This window comes from Festucalex cinctus, chromosome 3 (assembly GCF_051991245.1).
Source record: "Festucalex cinctus isolate MCC-2025b chromosome 3, RoL_Fcin_1.0, whole genome shotgun sequence".
NCBI lineage: Eukaryota > Metazoa > Chordata > Actinopteri > Syngnathiformes > Syngnathidae > Festucalex > Festucalex cinctus.
In genome coordinates, this window is record NC_135413.1 from 27098127 (window position 1) to 27117545 (window position 19419).

Below are 19419 nucleotides of genomic sequence, written 5' to 3' on the forward strand. Positions count from 1 at the left end.
CTGACATTTACAGTGGAGCATAATCAGATTCTCCCGCATCTTAGACTTTAGACGTAGACTTGACTTTATTGATACCATTGGGATGGCTCCCTCTGGGAAATTTACATGTCCAGCAGCAATGAAAAAAGATAATAAAATACAAAAATAATTCAATCAATCAATAAATAAGGTTATTACACCACAGATTGAATTAATAATAATAATAATAATAATAATAATAATAAGAAGAAGAATAATAATAATAACAACAACAATAATAAAAAAAATACAAATTGAATCAATAAATAAGGTTATTACACCAGAGATTGAATTAATAATAATAATAATAATAATAAGAATAAGAATAATAATAATAAAATAATTCAATCAATCAATAAATAATCAATAAATCTATTCCCGCTCGAAAAAAATACAATTGACAAGTGTACTTGTCAAAGGCAGTGAATTAGTTAATAGTTTTGAGCTGGTGCCTTTCAAGATGGAAATGTCATCCCGAGTGTTTTTTTTGTTTTTTTTTCAAGTGTAGGTTAAGCTTAAGCATTTCTTGGCAATAATATGTTCTATGTGACCTCACTAGTGACATTCTGATTAATATTGCATTTGCGGAATATGAGTTATGAAGCAAAATCCAGCCTTTTTTTTTATAAATATATATATCCATTTTAGGGGGTGGCCATTTTGCCACTTGTTGTCGACTGGACATTACATCACAGTTGCTCAGGGCTCAGCACGGCCCACCTGTTGATATTGATAAAAATGGCTGGATTTTTGCTGGTTAAATCATATTCCACTAACACAATATTAGCGAATAGCCAGAATACCATATTTAGACCAGTGGGGCTGCATAGAACATATTATTGTCAAAAATATATTTTGGGTCGACTTCCCCTCTTAACAATAGCTCGTCCAGCCAACTCAACGGTGTGCCAGCCAAAATTTTTAGCTGAACACCAGTGAGTCAGTGCTACAATTGAGCTTGAAAGTTTATACACGTGAGACGATGAATCTGCGACGGTTGAAGATCAGACTGTCTGTCTCTGTCACTTTCCTTGCTCTGCTGCCCAGCGAGCGAGGCGCTGCTGTCGACCCCAACCAACGAAGCTGCGGACTTTTCTCTCTCTTCCGTGTCTGTCCAAACATATCGTGTGAGTGACTCGCTTGAGTTCTGACAGGAAAAAGTCAACAAGTCACTTTGTCGACTTCTTGACTGGTTGTCTTGTTTTCGTAACCTCATTTTTGCTGCATGTAAACCATACAGAGACAATTAAGGTTTTACATATGGGTCTGATTCAATCTTTCTTAACTGCACTGGGGCTGACTTTGTGGTCCCTAAGCAAATTTTAGTTCAGCATCTTAAAAAACATGCAAGTCAATGTACCGTACACACGGATCCGAATGTATGCTTGTGAATGGCTAATTAAATCAGATATGATGCTTTCATTCCTTTGCCAAAAAGCAATTAGAAAGCTAATACAGCATTTTACGGTAACGTGACATCAGTCCAGCAGACAGCAAGTTTATGAGAGCTCGTTGCTTCTCAATGTTGTGTTAGCCTAACACCCGAAAGCTAGCATACAGTCTACTCCAAACTCGGAAATGGTGCGACCATGGGCGACCATGCGACCACCTAACAAATTGATCAACAGTCCCTCAGCTTGAGGCGTCATTAGTCATTTAGGGGAAAACACAGTCATGGGGCACTGACAAAAGTTTCATTTCGACCTCAACACAATGGGCTCTACAGTATATTCTTAGAGAGCACCGGCAAGCATAAAAATGGCCGGATCCTGATTTCCTTGTATCCTGCTAGTGGAATGCGATTTTCCTCGAGGCGCAGGCCAACACGTGTGGTGGATGCCATCATTAGCAAGCATTTTGTTTAGTGTTTAGTGTTGTTGTTTTTTGTTTTGTTTTGAGCCAAAAATTGTACTCAAGTAAGAGTAGCGTTACTTCAAAATAATATTACTCAAATAAAAGTAAAAAGTAGTCACTAAAAAATTTACTCAAGTAGAAGTAAAAAAGTATTTGCTGAAAGGAATACTCAAGTACTGTTTGAACATTGTCTGATTTTTTTAAAAACAATAATCAGACATCAGACATTTTGTTGGGGTGAACCCCTCTGTTGACAAAAAATATCAGGCTATGAGTTTACAGGCGAGTAAGCCATTGAAATCACACATTCAGTTTAATTTGCAAGGTCCTTTTCAACACTTAAGACAATACAGCAAAAAAGGAATTTATGTCAAACTTATCGCGACATGTTAACTCAGGTTCGATGTGGAATTTTTATATGCCAAAATGTCCGTTTGTTTCGGCAGATACATAAGACATCGCATTTTAAAGCTGTTATTCCGCACGACGTGTAGGGGAATGCTAATTATATGAGGCCATGGGTGTTCGGCTTCGTCCTCTCCCGCTGCTATGTTACAAATGCCGCTACCCGCTAGCGTTTCCGCTGCCTGTGGTCATGTGACTGCATTGTTATGTCTGATTGGTAGAATGTTAAGGGAAGGAGTTGTCATGTGATTATTGTTGCTACGTCTGATTGGTGAAACGCAGTCATGTGGCAGAACCGCCATTGGCGTCTGGTAAAGATAATGAACGAAAAAAAAGGAGGGAAAAAAAGTAATGACTTTACTCTAACCAAATATATCGGAGTAGGAGTAGCGATCCTTCTTCACACATCTACTCAAGTAAAATCAGTAAACTTATCAGTAAACAACCAAAACAGCAGGTTTGTTCAACCATTAACATTACACCATTAAAGACATGACACCAATCTCAATACTTTTGAAAGAGATGGTCGAGTACCGGCACCAGGTATCGATATTGGGCCGATACCAGCCTTTTTTTCAAATACTCCAGTATTCGTGACGCCGACGAGTACAATTGACTGATGCCGGAGGGGAGAAAAAAAAAAAGACGTTGAGTGAGTCCTCCTTGCCTGTAGCTGGCAGCAGTTTAACATCATGGCAAATCATGAGGATCACTTCCTGTTTGGACAACAATTAACCCACGAGCACGTAGGGGTGGGATAAAAAAAATAAAAAAAAATAAAAAAAAAGATTCGACCGGATCATCGTTCGTCAAGGAGAGCTATAACGACCGTATCGGTAGCAGGATCCAAAAAAACATTGGGAATCCTTAGATACATTGCTTGTAAAGTTGTGGACCGGATATTGCGTGGCTATGAATCGGTTGCGTGTGAGGCTTAAGGGTTTTCATAACAAGAGCAAGAGTTTTGTTTACGTTTCAGTAGCATCACTATTCAAGCTACTTCCGTGTTTACAGAGCGCTAGCAAAGTAGCGCTCATTGACACTTCATTCCCCGAATGTTGTAAAAATAATGCAAAGACATTACATTATTACGCACCTTTTGGGGGGGCAACCGTCAACGCCGGGCTCGCGACACGGCACGTGATAGTGTGCGTGCGCACGTCACAGCGAGTGACAACATGCAACTTGAGACAGTAGCAGAAGCCGGTGCACTACATCTTGGTATTCCCCATGGCTATCGAGTCCTCTCGGTCCACTTGTATGTCCCGGCGTTGGTAACTGCGCGCCACCCCGAAGAATAAATCCCGTGACGATCCAATGCATGGATTAAAACTTCACACAGGTGTGTCCTAATGCTAACACACTAGCTCAGCTAAAAGCACACAGCAAGCATCTCATTGCTCTGTTTGTGGCTCCCTATCGATGTACACAACTAGCATGAGAAGCAGATAAGAGAATTGAGACCTGCCCGCAATTACGTCATCAAACTCAAATGAACAATAGCAAAAACAAAACAAAACAAAACAAAAAAAAAAACATTCACAGCAGTGATTCTGTGGTCATTGTGTCTCAGATTTTGGGGGTGAGAGGGGTCGTACATTAACCAAAAATGAATGTGTCGGCAAAAGAAAAACAAAAATTGTTGATACAAAGGGAAGGTCACTTTTGGCAATATTTTTGGATATTGTAAGTGCTTAAAATGTGTTTGATAGATTTATTGTTCCATGAGGTGGCTTCATATTTCTTTTGGCTGGATGGTAGGTTTATTTCATGTCTCAAATTTATGTTTCTGAAATACTTCACATGCTGTGCACATATTCTGTTTAATTGTGTTGGTGTCTTTCAAATTAAATTATCAGCCTTTTATTTTCCTGATCCTTATTTATAATAGGAAAAAAACAATTACAACTGTTAATAACAGTAATAATAATAAATACTTAAACTGTTATACATTTTCCAGTCATCTCGCCCAGCCCTTTCTTGCGGTCTATTTAAATAATTGATTCAATATATGAAAATATAGAAGACATTTTTGTTGTTGTTTTTCAACATGTTTGAAGATGCTGTAAAAATTTGTGGTGTTTTAAGATGAACATCTACAAGCTACAAGCTACAAATGTCACTATAAGTTTTGAATATTAAAATGAATCGAAAATCGTATCGTTCCCAGGCTTAATCGAACCGTATCAAACCGTTCTGTTCTAAAAGATATTGTTTTTCAATCGAATCGCAACTTGTGTTTCGAGATACATATCGAATCGGCCTCATGTCAGAGATTCCCACCCCTACGAGCATGTCTGCGTTTTTCACCAAAACTTCACCGGTTTGGAAATGCTTAAAAAAAAATAAGCGACTCACACTTTTGTCAAAACATGCATTGATAACATGATCCTTATTAAATCAACATTTAGATAATTGAACGGTCAAACTGCATGGCTGGCTTCTCACGTGCCGTAGAGTTGTACGGCTTTTGCAAAGCGACTGCAACATGGTGATAATTTTTGACCCGTTGACTTCTCAGAATCGAAAAATTAGTGGGTATTTATTTTTAACTGAAAACTTGTCAACCAATCATACGAGTGGGTTCTGAGTAGATGACAAACTGGAAAGAAAAAAATGAATGAAATGAAAGAAAAAATGAATGTTGACAAATAATGACGTTACTGTAACAGTATTAATCACTTTTTAATTCATTCTAAAGTTAAATCAGACTGCATGCAAAATATACATGGGAAAAACTAATTAAGAACACATAAACAACACAACACATAAACAAACACTGCACAAGTATATATATATATATATATATATATATATATATATATATATATATATATATATATATATATATATATATATATATATATAAAGCACAGCAAAGAGCATTACCCAGTAAAACTAATGAAAGCGACATTTGTGGCCTTGTACTGTTTGAGATTTGTATCATGTGTACTTGATTTAACTCATTTGCTCCCAAAAACGTATAAATATGTTCCATTTTAAATATTACCATGTTCCAAAAGACGTATTTTTATGTTTTTGCTTTTTATGCTAGAGCATATAAGAGGCTTTGATGCAGCCTCTGAACTAAAGAGAATGCTTCAAGCAATGGTAGTTATTGTGTGATGTTACAAATGCACCAAGTTATGTTTTCAGCACGTTAGCATCTCACTTGTGATCAATAATAGAATAGAGACGTTCACGTTTTCAAGCTGGGCAAACAGTCCCTAGGTTGACAGCTAGATGAAAATATTAAGGTTGGTTGTATACTGCCAACAAAGGGGTATATTCACGAAGAATGCGCTGCGTCCGGTAATAGCGCAAAATATTGCACCACAACTGAACAGCAGTCTGCGCCCAGGTACCCACCTATTCAGGACATTGCCCATATCATATACCGGCGCAAACATGCCCACAAAACTGACTGCTTGGAGCAAATTTGCACCTGATTTACCACACATGGCAATGGATTTGCGCCAACAACATGGTTGTTATAGTAACAGTTGCAAGTAAGATGACATTATCACCGAGAGTAAGCGTTTATAGCGCCATTAAGCTGTACAGAGCAGAGAGGACGACAATGACATCATTCATTCATAAAGTACAAATTATTGGTGCAATAGTTTTTAAAGAATATATTTTCAGAGGTTGGCGTGGGTGTACAATTTGCATCTGGCACGTAACCCGGGTTACATTATGTGTCCTAGACCAACATCCCCACGCCCCTCTCTCTCTCTCTCTCTCTCTCTCTCTCTCTCTCTTTCTAGACTATTGCAGCATATTATTACACACAAACTTGCTTTTGCATCGCCAAACAACAACAAATGATACTTTGACGTTGGGATTCCCTACCAAAATGGCCACAGGCAGTGCATTCTGGGTAATTCAAAAGTGTCAAGCCCCCATATATATATATATATATATATATATATATATATATATATATATATATATATATATATATAAGTCGAGTGGTTAGCCCGTCCGCTTCTGAGGTCTCCGGTTCGAGTCCAGGCTCGGACCTTCCTGGGTGGAGTTTTCATGTTCTTCCCGTGCCTGCGTGGGTCTTCTCCGAGTACTCCGGTCTCCTCCCACATTCCAAAGACATGCATGGCAGGTTAATTGGGCGCTCCGAATTGTCCCTAGGTGTGCTTGTGAGTGTGGATGGTTGTTCGTCTCTGTGTGCCCTGCGATTGGTTGGCAACCAGTCCAGGGTGTCCCCCGCCTACTGCCCAGAGCCAGCTGAGATAGGCGCCAGCACCCCCCGCGACCCTTGTGAGGAATAAGCGGTCAAGAAAATGGATGGATGTATATATATATATATATATAATATATATATATATATATATATATATATATATATATATATATACACTGTCAGTGAACGAGGCCCATTGTATAGCAAGCGATGGCCTGCGTGACTGATCTGAGGACGACGGCCACGTCGACCCCTTTCCCCGTCGCCGCTGAGATGCATCATTAGCTGGCCATAATCCCATAAATCGGAACATGCAAGGCCTCGCATGACACGGATTCCGTGATTTCACGCTAATCTCCGGCCCTCCGTCATTGTTTTGCGATACGTTTCGTGGCGAGGATTAGCGGCGCAGATGATTAAGGCTGCCCGGCCCATCCAGATGTTGATCTCAAATGAGTGTTTTTTGCTTGGGCAAGTTTGCGTTGTAGGTCGAGCACTGGCTGCAGTTCAGACGCCTTTGATTTGACGTGAAAACATAAAATTTGGTAGGCGGGTCAATCATGATTAGACACACAAGTAGACACACAGGAAGTCTGCTTAGTTTTGTTTCAAGTGGACATTTTAGTGGACTTATTGAGATTTTTGTCCAAAGCCAACCAAATGTCAACGTATTTCATGTATTTAAGACAGATGTCTGACCCTAAACTGAAAATTTAGAGTTTTCATCATAGCATGTGGGCAAAGCATAGCGGCAAAGTTGGCGACTCGCCACTAGTTCAGTAGTGCACCCACAGGTTTTGGAAAGTTGAGCCTTAGTTTCACTAAGCAACATGACATTTGGTAGGCATTTTCTGCCACAATACAATGTGCGCCCTATAAAGCCCACATTTTTTTGCTTTCTCGCAATTTTTTGTAAAAATACACAGGACATGCACATGACGTCCGGATCTCTATGGATACCAAACTTGAAATGCGTATACTAGACAGATAGAAACTTTTTTTTGTGTGTGATTGTCATTGCATGTGGGTGAAGTTTGATGACTCGCCATTGGTTCACTTAGTGCAACGCAGGAATTTTGAAAAATTAAACGCCCGAAGACAGTTTCAATTTGCAACATCAATTTTGGTAGAATGCCAATGAAGGGAAGGACCCCCTCCCGCCCCGACAAATTCTGGAAACCATGCCTTGAAAGACACACAAAGCTGTAAATTTTGGTTTCAAATGAAGTATGTTGAGGATGTAAATTTTCCAGAGGGAACGATCCCAAAGGGATCAATAAAGTAAAGTCTACGTTACGTCTAAGAAAACCAAAACGCATCTTGATCAAAGTTTCATAAACAGCATGAAATATGGTAAGCTTGTTTATCGTGAGTCGAACCACAAAAAGATGAAGCCATGACTACAAAGACACAGGAAACCATTTTTGTTTGATGCCGCCATCTTAGTGACATTTCCTGTGGTCCATGGAAAGGAAGTGTTACACATGCCGGGTGGCACGAATTGATGTTTGGTGTGCGAGTAGAACACATGTAGAAGGGGATGGACGTGGCGGAAAAAGGAGCACACTTGAACCAAACGGGTGGACATGAGAGGGGCAACGACACATGGGCAGGGCAACATACTCAAGGACGCTAACACACACACACACACACACGCACAACACTATACCTTATGAAACTAAATGGAGCTGACGCTGTCGTGTGCTGAAGGTTTGAACCCAAAGCGCAGACACAAATAAGGTTTTAACTATTTATTCACATCGAGAGGCGTAGAACAAACTTGACTAGATGAGAAGCAAAGAGAGTTGCACAGAGGGACAGAAAGCAATAATCCGGCAAAACACACACAATTCTCAGACTGCACCTACAGACAGTGAATAAATCTGATTGGTTGTAGCAAGTAAAGGACTAAGGAACGACATCACATAGGTCCAGACATCACCTAAAGAATTAAAGATTGACATCACATTGTCTAAAACTAGTTGAAACTAGATGATGGTTATATGATGGTTACATCAGTTCAAAACAGACACTTGTTATATCAGTACAAAACAAACAGACACTTGACCTCACGGTTGTGAACCCAACTTAACAGGTCATGAATTCAAACAACCCTGGCGTGACCCCAGACATGACAGATGCTCCCGAATGTCGGGCCACTCTCCTGACCGCCCTAGTACAATAACGAATGAATTAGTGATGGCTGAATTAACAAATTTACGGTAAAATCACACGAATGAAAAATGGGATAAAATGACCAGTCAAAGTTATGGATAAAATTGCACTAAAACGAAAGGACAGTGGAACAAACACACAAGCGGTTTAGGGGCTGGCTAACAAAAACGAAGAAATGAACAAAGGAAGGAAGGAAGGAAGGAAGGAAGGAAGGAAGGAAGGAAGGAAGGAAGGCGGGCAAATACACACGAACAGCCAGACCACCAACGAGCCTGACCACCAGCCTTTTAAACTGTGGCCATGAATAACCACAGCTGTTCACGCACCTGAAGCCAATACAGCAATCAAGGCTCCTCCCCTGATTGGTGGACGGAGTCGGGATGAGGGCCACCAATCAAGGAGGTGCACTCACACAGCCCGTACCCAAACACACCAAAACAAACAAACAAACAAAAAAAACGGTGACGAACATTGTGGACTATAACAGAAGACATTCTGTCTAATTGCTATAATTTCAAGCATGTAAAAATTGCTAACATTTTTAGATTCAATCATTACACGTGAATAGTAACGTGCCAGCCAAGTAAGACGGCTAACTAATTTCCGGACACTGGTTTCCTTTCATCTCTACATAATGTCATCAAGTCATCTGTTCCCCACACGGCTGGCACTAAAATCATAAAGATAAGAAACTCCTGACCGCCTCTGAAGTCTTTTATGGCCCTCGCATCATTATCACCAAGCATGTTGATAAAAATCGGACCACTGAGCGGTAGAATAAAAAGGCAAAATACCAAGACAGGCATAAAAACAGGAAGCATGCCACATTTTTCTCCCCGCCGATGGACTCTCGCTTGCTCGCTGCCCTTCATGTGCTAATCGATTTAGCCTTTGAGTTCTGCCCGTCTGCTGAGGAGCACTTAAAGCGTTCGATCTAATACGGATGAAGAGGAAAAGACGACAGACAGACGGACGGGAGACACTTGAGGCTGGAGAGAGTCGTCTTCCTAATCTGACGTCGTCTTCGTTGTTTGAGGCATTATTTGCTGTTCTGGAGTACAATTCCGCCTGATTTGATTAACACAAGATCTGAAGCCTAATTTGGAATCATAGTCAAGGCTTGAACCATTCATTTGTAACCTGAAGACTTTAAAATCCTAATTGTTCGAAAGCCAAACCGAGGCTTGAAATTATAACCTAAGCTTAATAACCCTAATTTGAAAGCCTAACCAACCAGAACCAGGGCTTGAAATCCGAATTTGAAATCCTGACCCATGTGTCAACCCAAGCACAGGCTTGAAAACCTCACCCAAATTATAGTTTTGAAGTAAAGCAAAGTTTTAAACCTGAATGCTTCTTGGAAACTCGAACCGTGGCTTGAAACAATAATTTGTAAAACGAGCCCTTGTCCAGAATGCGAGCCCAGCCTTGAAACTCGAATTTCAAATCCAAACCCGAACCTTGTTTGACACCATGATTTGAAACTCAAACTGTTCTTTTGATTTTAACACGTTATCTCGGGCTTGTTACGCCTTCTAAACTGTCACTCATTAGGACCCAAATTGAATCACAAGCAAAAAACAGGACTGATCATTTCAAAGTCGTGCTGACTTGAACTCGACTTGTCTGGACTATTTGGTGGAAACAGGATATGCTTTACGCTAATGTTTGCATTAAAGTGATAAAAACGAGATAATTAAAACTTACTACTAGTTTGTTTTTCCTGGTGGGAAAAAGGAGGTGTCTATTTAAGGAAAGCGTAAGCCGATAACACACACGGCGGCTAATCGGGGGAGCGGAATCTATTTGAGCAATGACCCTTATTTGAGGTCATGTTAAGCTAACAAAAACAATGTACGACGTGACAATTTCTAACAAGAGATCCCCTGCAATGTTTACACACGTATGCCTAATAAACATGACTGCCACTTGATTTGTGAAATAAAACATTCTTCAGGATAAAAATGGGGTGTCAAATTTGAAAATTCTTTCACAACATGACTATTTTGATAACTATATCTATATATACCGTAACTATATTTCAGTAATGCTTAAAACATATTTCTAATGATACAAGTTCATTAAGTTCATAACATTGCAACACTGAGGGGTATATTCACTAAGAATGCCTGCGTCAGGTAATGTGACCTAAACCAACATAAAGAAATGTCCCCTTCCCTCTCTCTCTCTCTCTCTCTCTCTCTCTCTCTCCTCTCCGCGTGATCAGCCAGAGCGGGATGTGCACCATGCGTCTCCACACCATGCACAGCTGTCATGATCATAGTGCGGCAGGTTTATACATGGTTTCCATAAACGTTATTTGTATCACGCAAACTCCGTGTGGCTATTTGCGCTGGCGTTAGTGAATTAGACGCTGTATATCAATGAGTCTCATTTGCATTGGGGTGGGCATATTTTGTGTCAAATGTATGCAAATGACCTCATTTACATAGGCCAAATAACACCGGCGCACCGGGGCGCAATCTGGTTGGCAGCGCAATCGGTGACGGATTTCCCCATCTGCGCGTGTTTAGTGAATTAGGCACTCCCGGATTGCTCCATTTTTACCGGTTAGGACCGTGCAAAGGTGACGCAAACCTTTAGTGAATATGCCCTTGAGAGTCATAAATCATCAAGTATTCCACCGTGATCAAAATTAGTGACTTAGATTGCAACAAAGAAATCTTTCTGCATTCATTCCGTGAAGAATCAAACTAATTTCATTCGGGAAAAATGAATTTTAAACGCACCCATAACATTCCTGGAATGGGTAAAAATGTCCAATTGTGTACGTTTCCCTCGTCGGGCGTCTTGATTTTATTATTATACATTTCCTCCAATATTTGTGTTTTGATGTCACCTGTTTTTGCATTTGATTGCTACTAATAATGTCTCTTTATGCTTGATTTCCATTTGTAACATGATTTGTATAGAAGACTCTGCAATAACAATTGAGATCTTTCAGGGTTTAATAAAATGAAAGAATACTTGAAAAGACAGATACAGCCTCAATCAAAGTAGAAGCATAAAGACATAACCAGCTGTCTTTATTATTCACGTTTTTTTTTAATGTAATATCTCAAAAACTAGTGCCAATTCCAAGAACCAAAGTCATTTTCTGATTCAGTGGCATCAAAATAGTAATTTTTGTTCTAAGAATAAGCTGTAACACTACCATAAAAGTTGTAATGTCATGAGAACAATGTCGTACCATTCCGAATTAAAAAAAAAATATATATTATTGATTATTTCACAAAGGGCATTTTGGCAGCACACGAATACGTAAATTATGTTCCACAGGGGAAAAAAATTATAGTGTCAAATGGCAATTGGTGAATCAAGGTTCACTGCACAAACTTTGCGGTACAGATGTTCATGATTCTATCAGATATGTTTAGCACAACTATCTGATCTTTTATCACTGATATGAGCGTATTATATATGCTAGAAGCGGCGAGAAGCTCCCCTAATGGCGAACCACTGTTGCCAAATATTTTCCTTTTCGTGCAACATCATTCACTCCAGAGTTGCAGACTTTAGTTTGGCAGTATTTCAATCAATTTGGTGCGAGTATTGAAACAAATAAAGAACCCATCAAAACAAAATCAAATGGTTGATTTGATTGTTGATAAATTAAATTCATATGTAACAACAAGCGTAGACGACAAATCCATAACTCAACTCAAGCGCCTGGGTTCAATCACAAGCCTTTAGTGTGGAAGAATTGTCCCCCGATCTATCAAAGGTCATTAAAGGCTTTTACTCGTAAAACTCGCAAAACTTTATCTTTTCGATACATCACAAGTCAAGTACTGTATTAAAAAAATAAATAAATTGTACTGTATGAAACCGAAAGATCTTCTGAGGACACGATTGTTTTCCACACAAAAGGCAGCACAGCTCTGATATACTAACAGGCCACACATTCATCGCCCCAAGTCATTAGCCACTTCACACAAAGATCCAGCAAAATTAGCACATCCCAGCCATCTTTGATCTTTACATACAATACAAAAAGAAGCATGTCATTGTGAAAATTAAGGACACAGTGTTTGATGTGGCGTATAAAATGTCAGGACGGGAAGTGCCGGAAAATTGCTTTCAATGCAATAGTGTAAGGTCTTTCACACGGAATTTAATGAAGGCAGGATATTACAGTATATTGTCACACTGCAACACAGCAGCGACCCACAATCGAATAAATAGATCACATCAGCTTTTTGAAATAGTCGCCAGACAGCGATAATTTCTTTCGACACAACAGCATCGCAGAAAAGGAGTTTACACTCCCATTCCAGCTGTCCGCTAGTTCCTTCACAAAGAGCAACCCGCTTCTGACACAACCTCAAATGTCTTTTGAAAGTGAGATCCCACAAAATGGCAGAATGACATCTGGAACAAAAGAGCCAGCCTTTATTTGTCTTTGCTTTTTACACAGAAGGCAGCAAATGGGAGATATTTTCCAGCAGCTGTGTGTGCTTTCATACTGCAACACAGCATCCTGACATCAGATTATTAGATGATGCCAGCAAAATTGGCATATCAGGAACAGAAGATCAAGCATTTCTCAGTCTTTGCCTTTCACACACAACCCAGCAATACAATTGCCACAGACACACTTCCTCCAAAGATGTGAAACCGTCCGTTCGCCTTGATACTCACATTCGCCTCTTTTTTTTTTCTTTTTTCTTTTCCTCACATTCGCCTCTTGCGCACAGAGATCCTGCAACATTACCCGCATCGGGGCCATGAATTAAACGCGGCATTTATCCGCCTTTGCCACACAAGCTCAGCCATACAATTGAGTTCAAACTAACTTGGCAGGAGATGGGAGTGTCAGGTGGTAAACGCCACACTCCCGTTCCCACTTTCTACTTCACACAGACACTGCAGTAGCATCTTGAACAGAAATGCCCCGAAATTGCGCAAGACAAAACAGGATGGAGGAAGTGAGTGCGGAATGGTAAATTTGTACCCGACTCGCTGAAATACTCTCACACAGCTTTGAAAATGAGGCAGAAAAATGTAATAACCATTCACAACAAAAATCCCTTCGAGGAAAAGCTGATTAAGGCAGGCGGCGTGAAAGTGGGTAAGGAAGGACGGAGCCTGACAGGTGAACATCAAACCAGATGCATATGATGACAATGTCAGGGAATAAATGAAACACACAAGTTGCGTTCTGCAAGATCTGTCACAACAAAGGACAGCAACCCCATGTTGAGCGTGTGAACGTTCGAAACAAATGCGGCCCAAAATCAATTCCTATTGTCAAATACGCAACAGGCCAGTGTTTAGTGTGTCAAATTCCCACCACTTTGATGTAAGCTAAAAGTTGCTAACACTAAAGACGGAGTTCAAAGACCTGGATGAAAAACTACCTGTATGTGGATGAATGGCCAACATGCGTCATCAACTTCATTTCCGTTGTCTTTGAGCCAAAAAAAGGACAATTTTCGAAATACATGGGGTTTCAAGTTACATTCCTCGAATTTTTTTTGTCAGTCAGGATGTGCCGTCATCTGTCACTGACTGGCGCTAACAGACAAATCAGTTACAGTAGTTGTGTTGATTATGTTGGTTAGCCGCTCAGCCAGTCACTTCATAACAGGACATCCTCGGTTTATGACGGAGTTCTGTTCCTGTCATTACCCCATGATAATGCAGTAGTGAAGTCTAAATTAGTGTAAATATTCGTATGAAAAACACTGTCGTTAACCAAGGCATTAGTGTAGTAAGTCGTTTAGTTAGTCACTTAGTAGTCAGTTATTTGACGGGTCCGCCAGTTAGTCAGACTCAGACAGTTAGTTACAGGGGGTCCTCGTGTATCAGATGTTCCTCAAATTTAGGTTACTCTACACCATGACACCACCACACCCCGAATTTGTACACAAGTGTGAAGGTGCCCAATCACTGACCGAAGCTAATGCTAACGCAGCAGTTCAGTCATTTTTGAGGAAAGCAGCTTTTTTAGAAATGGTTTGTGAATGCTCAAAAGCTGAACTGAATTTTACAATTAATTGTAATGTTGACAATGGAAGATTTTTAAAATGTTAAAAAATGAAGAGAAGGGAAATATGTACTGTATATGGATGGATGGATGGATGGATGGATGGATGGACAGACGGACATTTCTATTTTATTTCAGGTATCATACTAGATGTGTTGGCAGCAGCTTTGCGGTTTTAGTGAACCAATAATGAATTCCCTTTAGCCCATGGCTTGCCAAATGGCATTGGAGCAACATTGCAAAATTACTTCCTGGCAAGAAGTTCCCTGACTCCAGTTCAGCACCAGTCTGAGATGCTTCATGGCCATCACACTGATCCAACGCGGCGTACATGAAAAGGCTATCTGGAGGACTTGACTGGAACTCAGTATCAACAAAAGATTGATTCAGTGGAAAGCATTGCCCATACTGACTTCAGGTAGTTGAAATGCTCTGCTGTTATTTCTGCATTGCACATTCATGCTACACGTTGGAGCAGTGTGACGGCCGTAAAGCTTTGCGAACTGGTGCTGAACTGCAGCTGGGGACAAATTAACTGTTTGCCTGGCGGCAATTTTGTAACGCTGCTCTAATATCAATTGGCGAGCCATAAATGAGGGAATACTTACAAATACTGCAAAGCCTAAGCAGTGTAGTGCTGACGGCCTCGTGTCTATCCAGATGATACCCAAAACAAATTAGAAAAATGGAAGCATGTCATGATATCTTCTAGATTCAATACAGACCCGGTGAATAAAACAATCCATAATAGTAAGTACAGCATTTTCGCTGGTAATCTCTTACTATTGTTAGCTGACTCCCGACGCATTGCCCTAGAGGCACATTTTTAGTGGAAAAACCGGTGTGCGTTTTATGAGCGTGCACACCAGGACGCTGTCTGCCCGCAAGGAGGCATGTGTCAGTCACCGGCCCTTCTTTCATCCCATGAACTGCCAACTGCGATGATATGTCAAAGGAGTCGGCAGGGGTTCAAGTCCGTCTTGATTTGTGGCGCTAAACGGCTGATAAATAATCCGTAATGGATTTCACTGGGTGAACTCACTGGCCCTAAACTTCACATTGCAGAGGGGTGATGGAAATTGACGTTACAAAACTATGCTAAAGTTGCACCTGCAAGCCACATGGACAACCTCGTAACTAGAGCTTATCGCAGCTCACTTTATGGCAAATGAAACAGGGTAAACCCTTGACCGGTCGCTATGGTCTGTACGAACAATGTAGAGTTCTCAAACGCTGGTCCTCGGGGACGCAGTCCTGCATGTTTTACCGGTGTCCCTCTTCCAACACACCTGATTCAGAGGATCAGCTCATCAGCAAGCGCTGCGGAAACCTGATGACGATACCGATCGTATGATTCAGGTGCATTGGAGGAGGGAAACTTCTAAAACATGCAGGATTGTGGTCCTTGAGGGCCAGAGTTTGAGACCTATGATTGAGAGTCTTTAATTGGTAAGCTCCAGATTGGTTGACAGATAATCACAGGATATACAGCGTAGGCAAAACATTGGACAGCTAAGACTGGGGAGAAAAAAAATAGTCTAATTTGGTTAGGTCGACACTAGATGTAGTAACTCAGCTTTGGTTATTTTTAACTAAACGAGAACTGAACAAGCCCATCACGATTTACAGGAGCAAAGTGTCCAAATTGATGCGACCGGTTAAACTTGTCTCGGTGTATATTAAAGCTTCTCCAGCTAACTTGAGCTGTCATACCTCACTGTATCAACACTTCACTAAGCAGTGAGTCAGCGATCAGTGAGAGTGTACAGTGATACTATTATTGTTGGAAATGTTATTATATCTGTCACTCTGATTTGGGGGAAGCCAGCAGCCACCACGCCACAGCCACGTTTTGTTTTATCTAACCACAAATGCTGAAAGAAGTATCAAAATCACAAACAATAACTCATCAATAGTCAAATTTGGAAGAAAAAAAAATCCATATTCCAGTTGGGCATGAGCTGAGATTCATACCTAGTACCTATCAAATATGAGCCAGATGTGTTAAGTCTTAGTTCACAAAAAATGGCAACCCAAAAAACAAAGTTCTTTACGGCAGGATCAACCAAGACAAGAACCAAACGCCAAAGAGCCAAGAACCTCTCGACGGTGAGGCAGACGTGCAACTCACTCACTGTGCTGGCACACATGGATGTAATAGTGGAAATCATCCGAAAAAGGACCCCAACCCCATCCCACCACCGTCTGTTTCTTCAGGTAATACGTTTCAAATTGAAACTTTCAGTGAATTTGAACTGAAGCGAGGTTTGACCTGCCAAAGGCCATCAATTTTCTCCATGGTTTGGCAGCCTTGTGACACAGAATGAAAAAAATAAAAAGACTTGGGAGGGGGTATAGTGGGAGGAGAGCGGGGGAAGGGTGTGTACACATATTTTGCTAGTGTCGGGGGCAAGTGAAAGGTTAAAAGGTTGTACATTTAGGAGGAAGGTTGCGTTTGTGGGGGATACTTAAATCAAAGGTTGAAGTATTTGAACCTGAGGAGACTTAACATGAAGCAGTACGTTCAGGACTACTTCATCTATAAGAAATTAAGAATCTATTAGGCTCATTGACAACAGTGGAAGACAGTAAATTGCTTGCAAAACATGAATGCTACGCAATAAGCAGTGGTTCAAGAACCATGACACGTCTCACAAATCACCGACATTAGTGTTTATTGACGAGAAGAGGTCGAAAACTGGGTGGTTAAAGGCAGCACATTTTTATAAAAACAATATATGTACATCATAAGCCCCCTCAAAAAGATCCAGCCTGCTTATGTCCTGAAACGGTGGCACATTCAAAGACCACATCCTGTTGCAGAACTCACCGACAATAGTGACAACAGTAAACTGAGAACAAAAAATCTAAACTATATTCAGTATTCAACTGTATTTACAAAGTGCCTTTCAAGGGAGTCGATGCATGCTTAAGTCAAGCAGCAGTGCGTTCAAGGACTACAACCTCAACCATCAGTTCCAAGTTCATGATAATATATATATATATATATATATATATATATATATATATATATATATATATATATATATATATATATATATATATATATATATATATATATAATTATTATCTTTTTGTATTCATTGCGTGCAAGGCATGATCCTGTAAAGCAGCGGTGCGTTCAAGCACCACTGTCATCTCATAGGTATTGACAACAGTAAATTGTTTACAAAAACATACAAATTTTGAATAAAAATATTGTTTATTTATAGGCTAAGTACCTTTCAAGGTACCCAACGACGATTAAAGTCCTGGAGCAGTGGTGCGTTCAGTGACCACACCGTCTTACAAAAATCACATATACTAGGTTTATTGACGACAGTACATTGTTGAAAACGCACAATAATAATAATAATAATAATAATAATAATAATAACTCAAGAGTGATTATGGTGCCTTTCAAGGGACCCACTGACGCTTGTAGGTCATGAACCATCTGACACGACTGCGATAAAACAGCATAAACATATTAAAATAAAATAAAATGAAAAATGCAGCGATGCTGTCAGGTCAAACGTGCGCCGCCGTACACACATCGATTCTCGCGGGGCGCCATTAAAAAAAAAAAAAAATCAGCCTTGTACATGCAAAAGTGTCACACGCAACACGAAACGCGCTTCAACAATGCACGCGTGCATGCAAAAACAGATTAAAACAAAAATGCACACTTACTTTTGGCTTCTTCATATGGAACGACAGGGGACAAGCTCGAGTGCGCGAAAGGCTATTTTATTTTACTTCTACGGGCAGGAAAGGGGTTGTCATCATCTTGTGTGCACATATCCAACGCGTCAAAATTAGTATCCGTGAAGAGGAGACCACCAAAAAATACAAATAAATAAATAAAGGAGTCGGTGGTGCTGGAGGAGGAGGCGTTATTGGACGGCTCAAGTCAGTGAGCGAGTCAGTGCGCAAGTTTTGCAGGCGGCGTGCAAAAAAAAAAAAACGTCCGAGCGGCGAGCGCGTACATCCAGAAGGCTTCCGCGCAGGAAGGGCGCGTGGCTTTATAATATGGAGTGCAAACTACAGCTAGAGAGAGAGAGAGAGAGAGAGAGAGAGAGAGAGAGAGAGAGAGAGAGAGAGAGAGAGAGAGAGAGAGAGAGAGAGAGAGCCGCGCCTCCTCTACTTCCTCCCCCCAGAGGAGGCATCCACCCACATTCTATTTAACATAATTATATACAGTTGAGTAATGCAGCAGACTCAACCAAAGGCATTATGAAAAAAAAAAAGTCACTTATCACCACCAAACATGTCACAAAAATATGAATACTGAAATAACAATGCTCGTCTTAATTTCCGATGCAGTTGACAGGTGATGAGTGCAGGTATGTTCCCCACCGGCCTCTCGTCACAGTCAGCGGTTCTCGACCTCAGCCTTTTCCCCTTGTGGGCCAGCCGCCACAGAAAAGGATAATGGACAGATTCGATATTTCCTGTTTGCAGAGCCGCATTAGCACTTTCTGAGGAAATGCATCATGTGTTTACGTATAGCTGCATTAAGTGGGCCAAAGAGTACTTGAAATCATCCTTTTTCCTGACACGGATGATCATTATCGTCACACTCGTGTTTCAAAGCCATTCATAACTGAAGAAAATGGGGGCACTGAAAATAATGTTGGCCCCAAGGATGCTTCAAAACATGTTGCAGCTTTACTGATGACTACATTGTCTCTGATAGATACATCGTCTCTACCAAACATGTACAAAATATGTCAGCTAGATTCAATGAACACTCAAA

At 40.5% G+C, this 19419-nt stretch overlaps 1 protein-coding gene across 2 annotated transcripts in view; it reads right to left on the reverse strand.

The window, feature by feature from the left end:
* kitlga (kit ligand a) overlaps window positions 1-18643 on the reverse strand; it is a 41370-nt gene extending 22727 nt beyond the window's left edge. For both annotated transcript variants that reach the window (XM_077517233.1, XM_077517232.1), the window contains exon 1: window positions 18354-18643. In XM_077517233.1, coding sequence (XP_077373359.1) covers window positions 18354-18368 — 15 coding nt within the window. In that variant the 5' untranslated portion in view covers window positions 18369-18643. The remainder of the gene's footprint in view (window positions 1-18353) is intronic.
* Window positions 18644-19419: the final 776 nt, after the last annotated feature.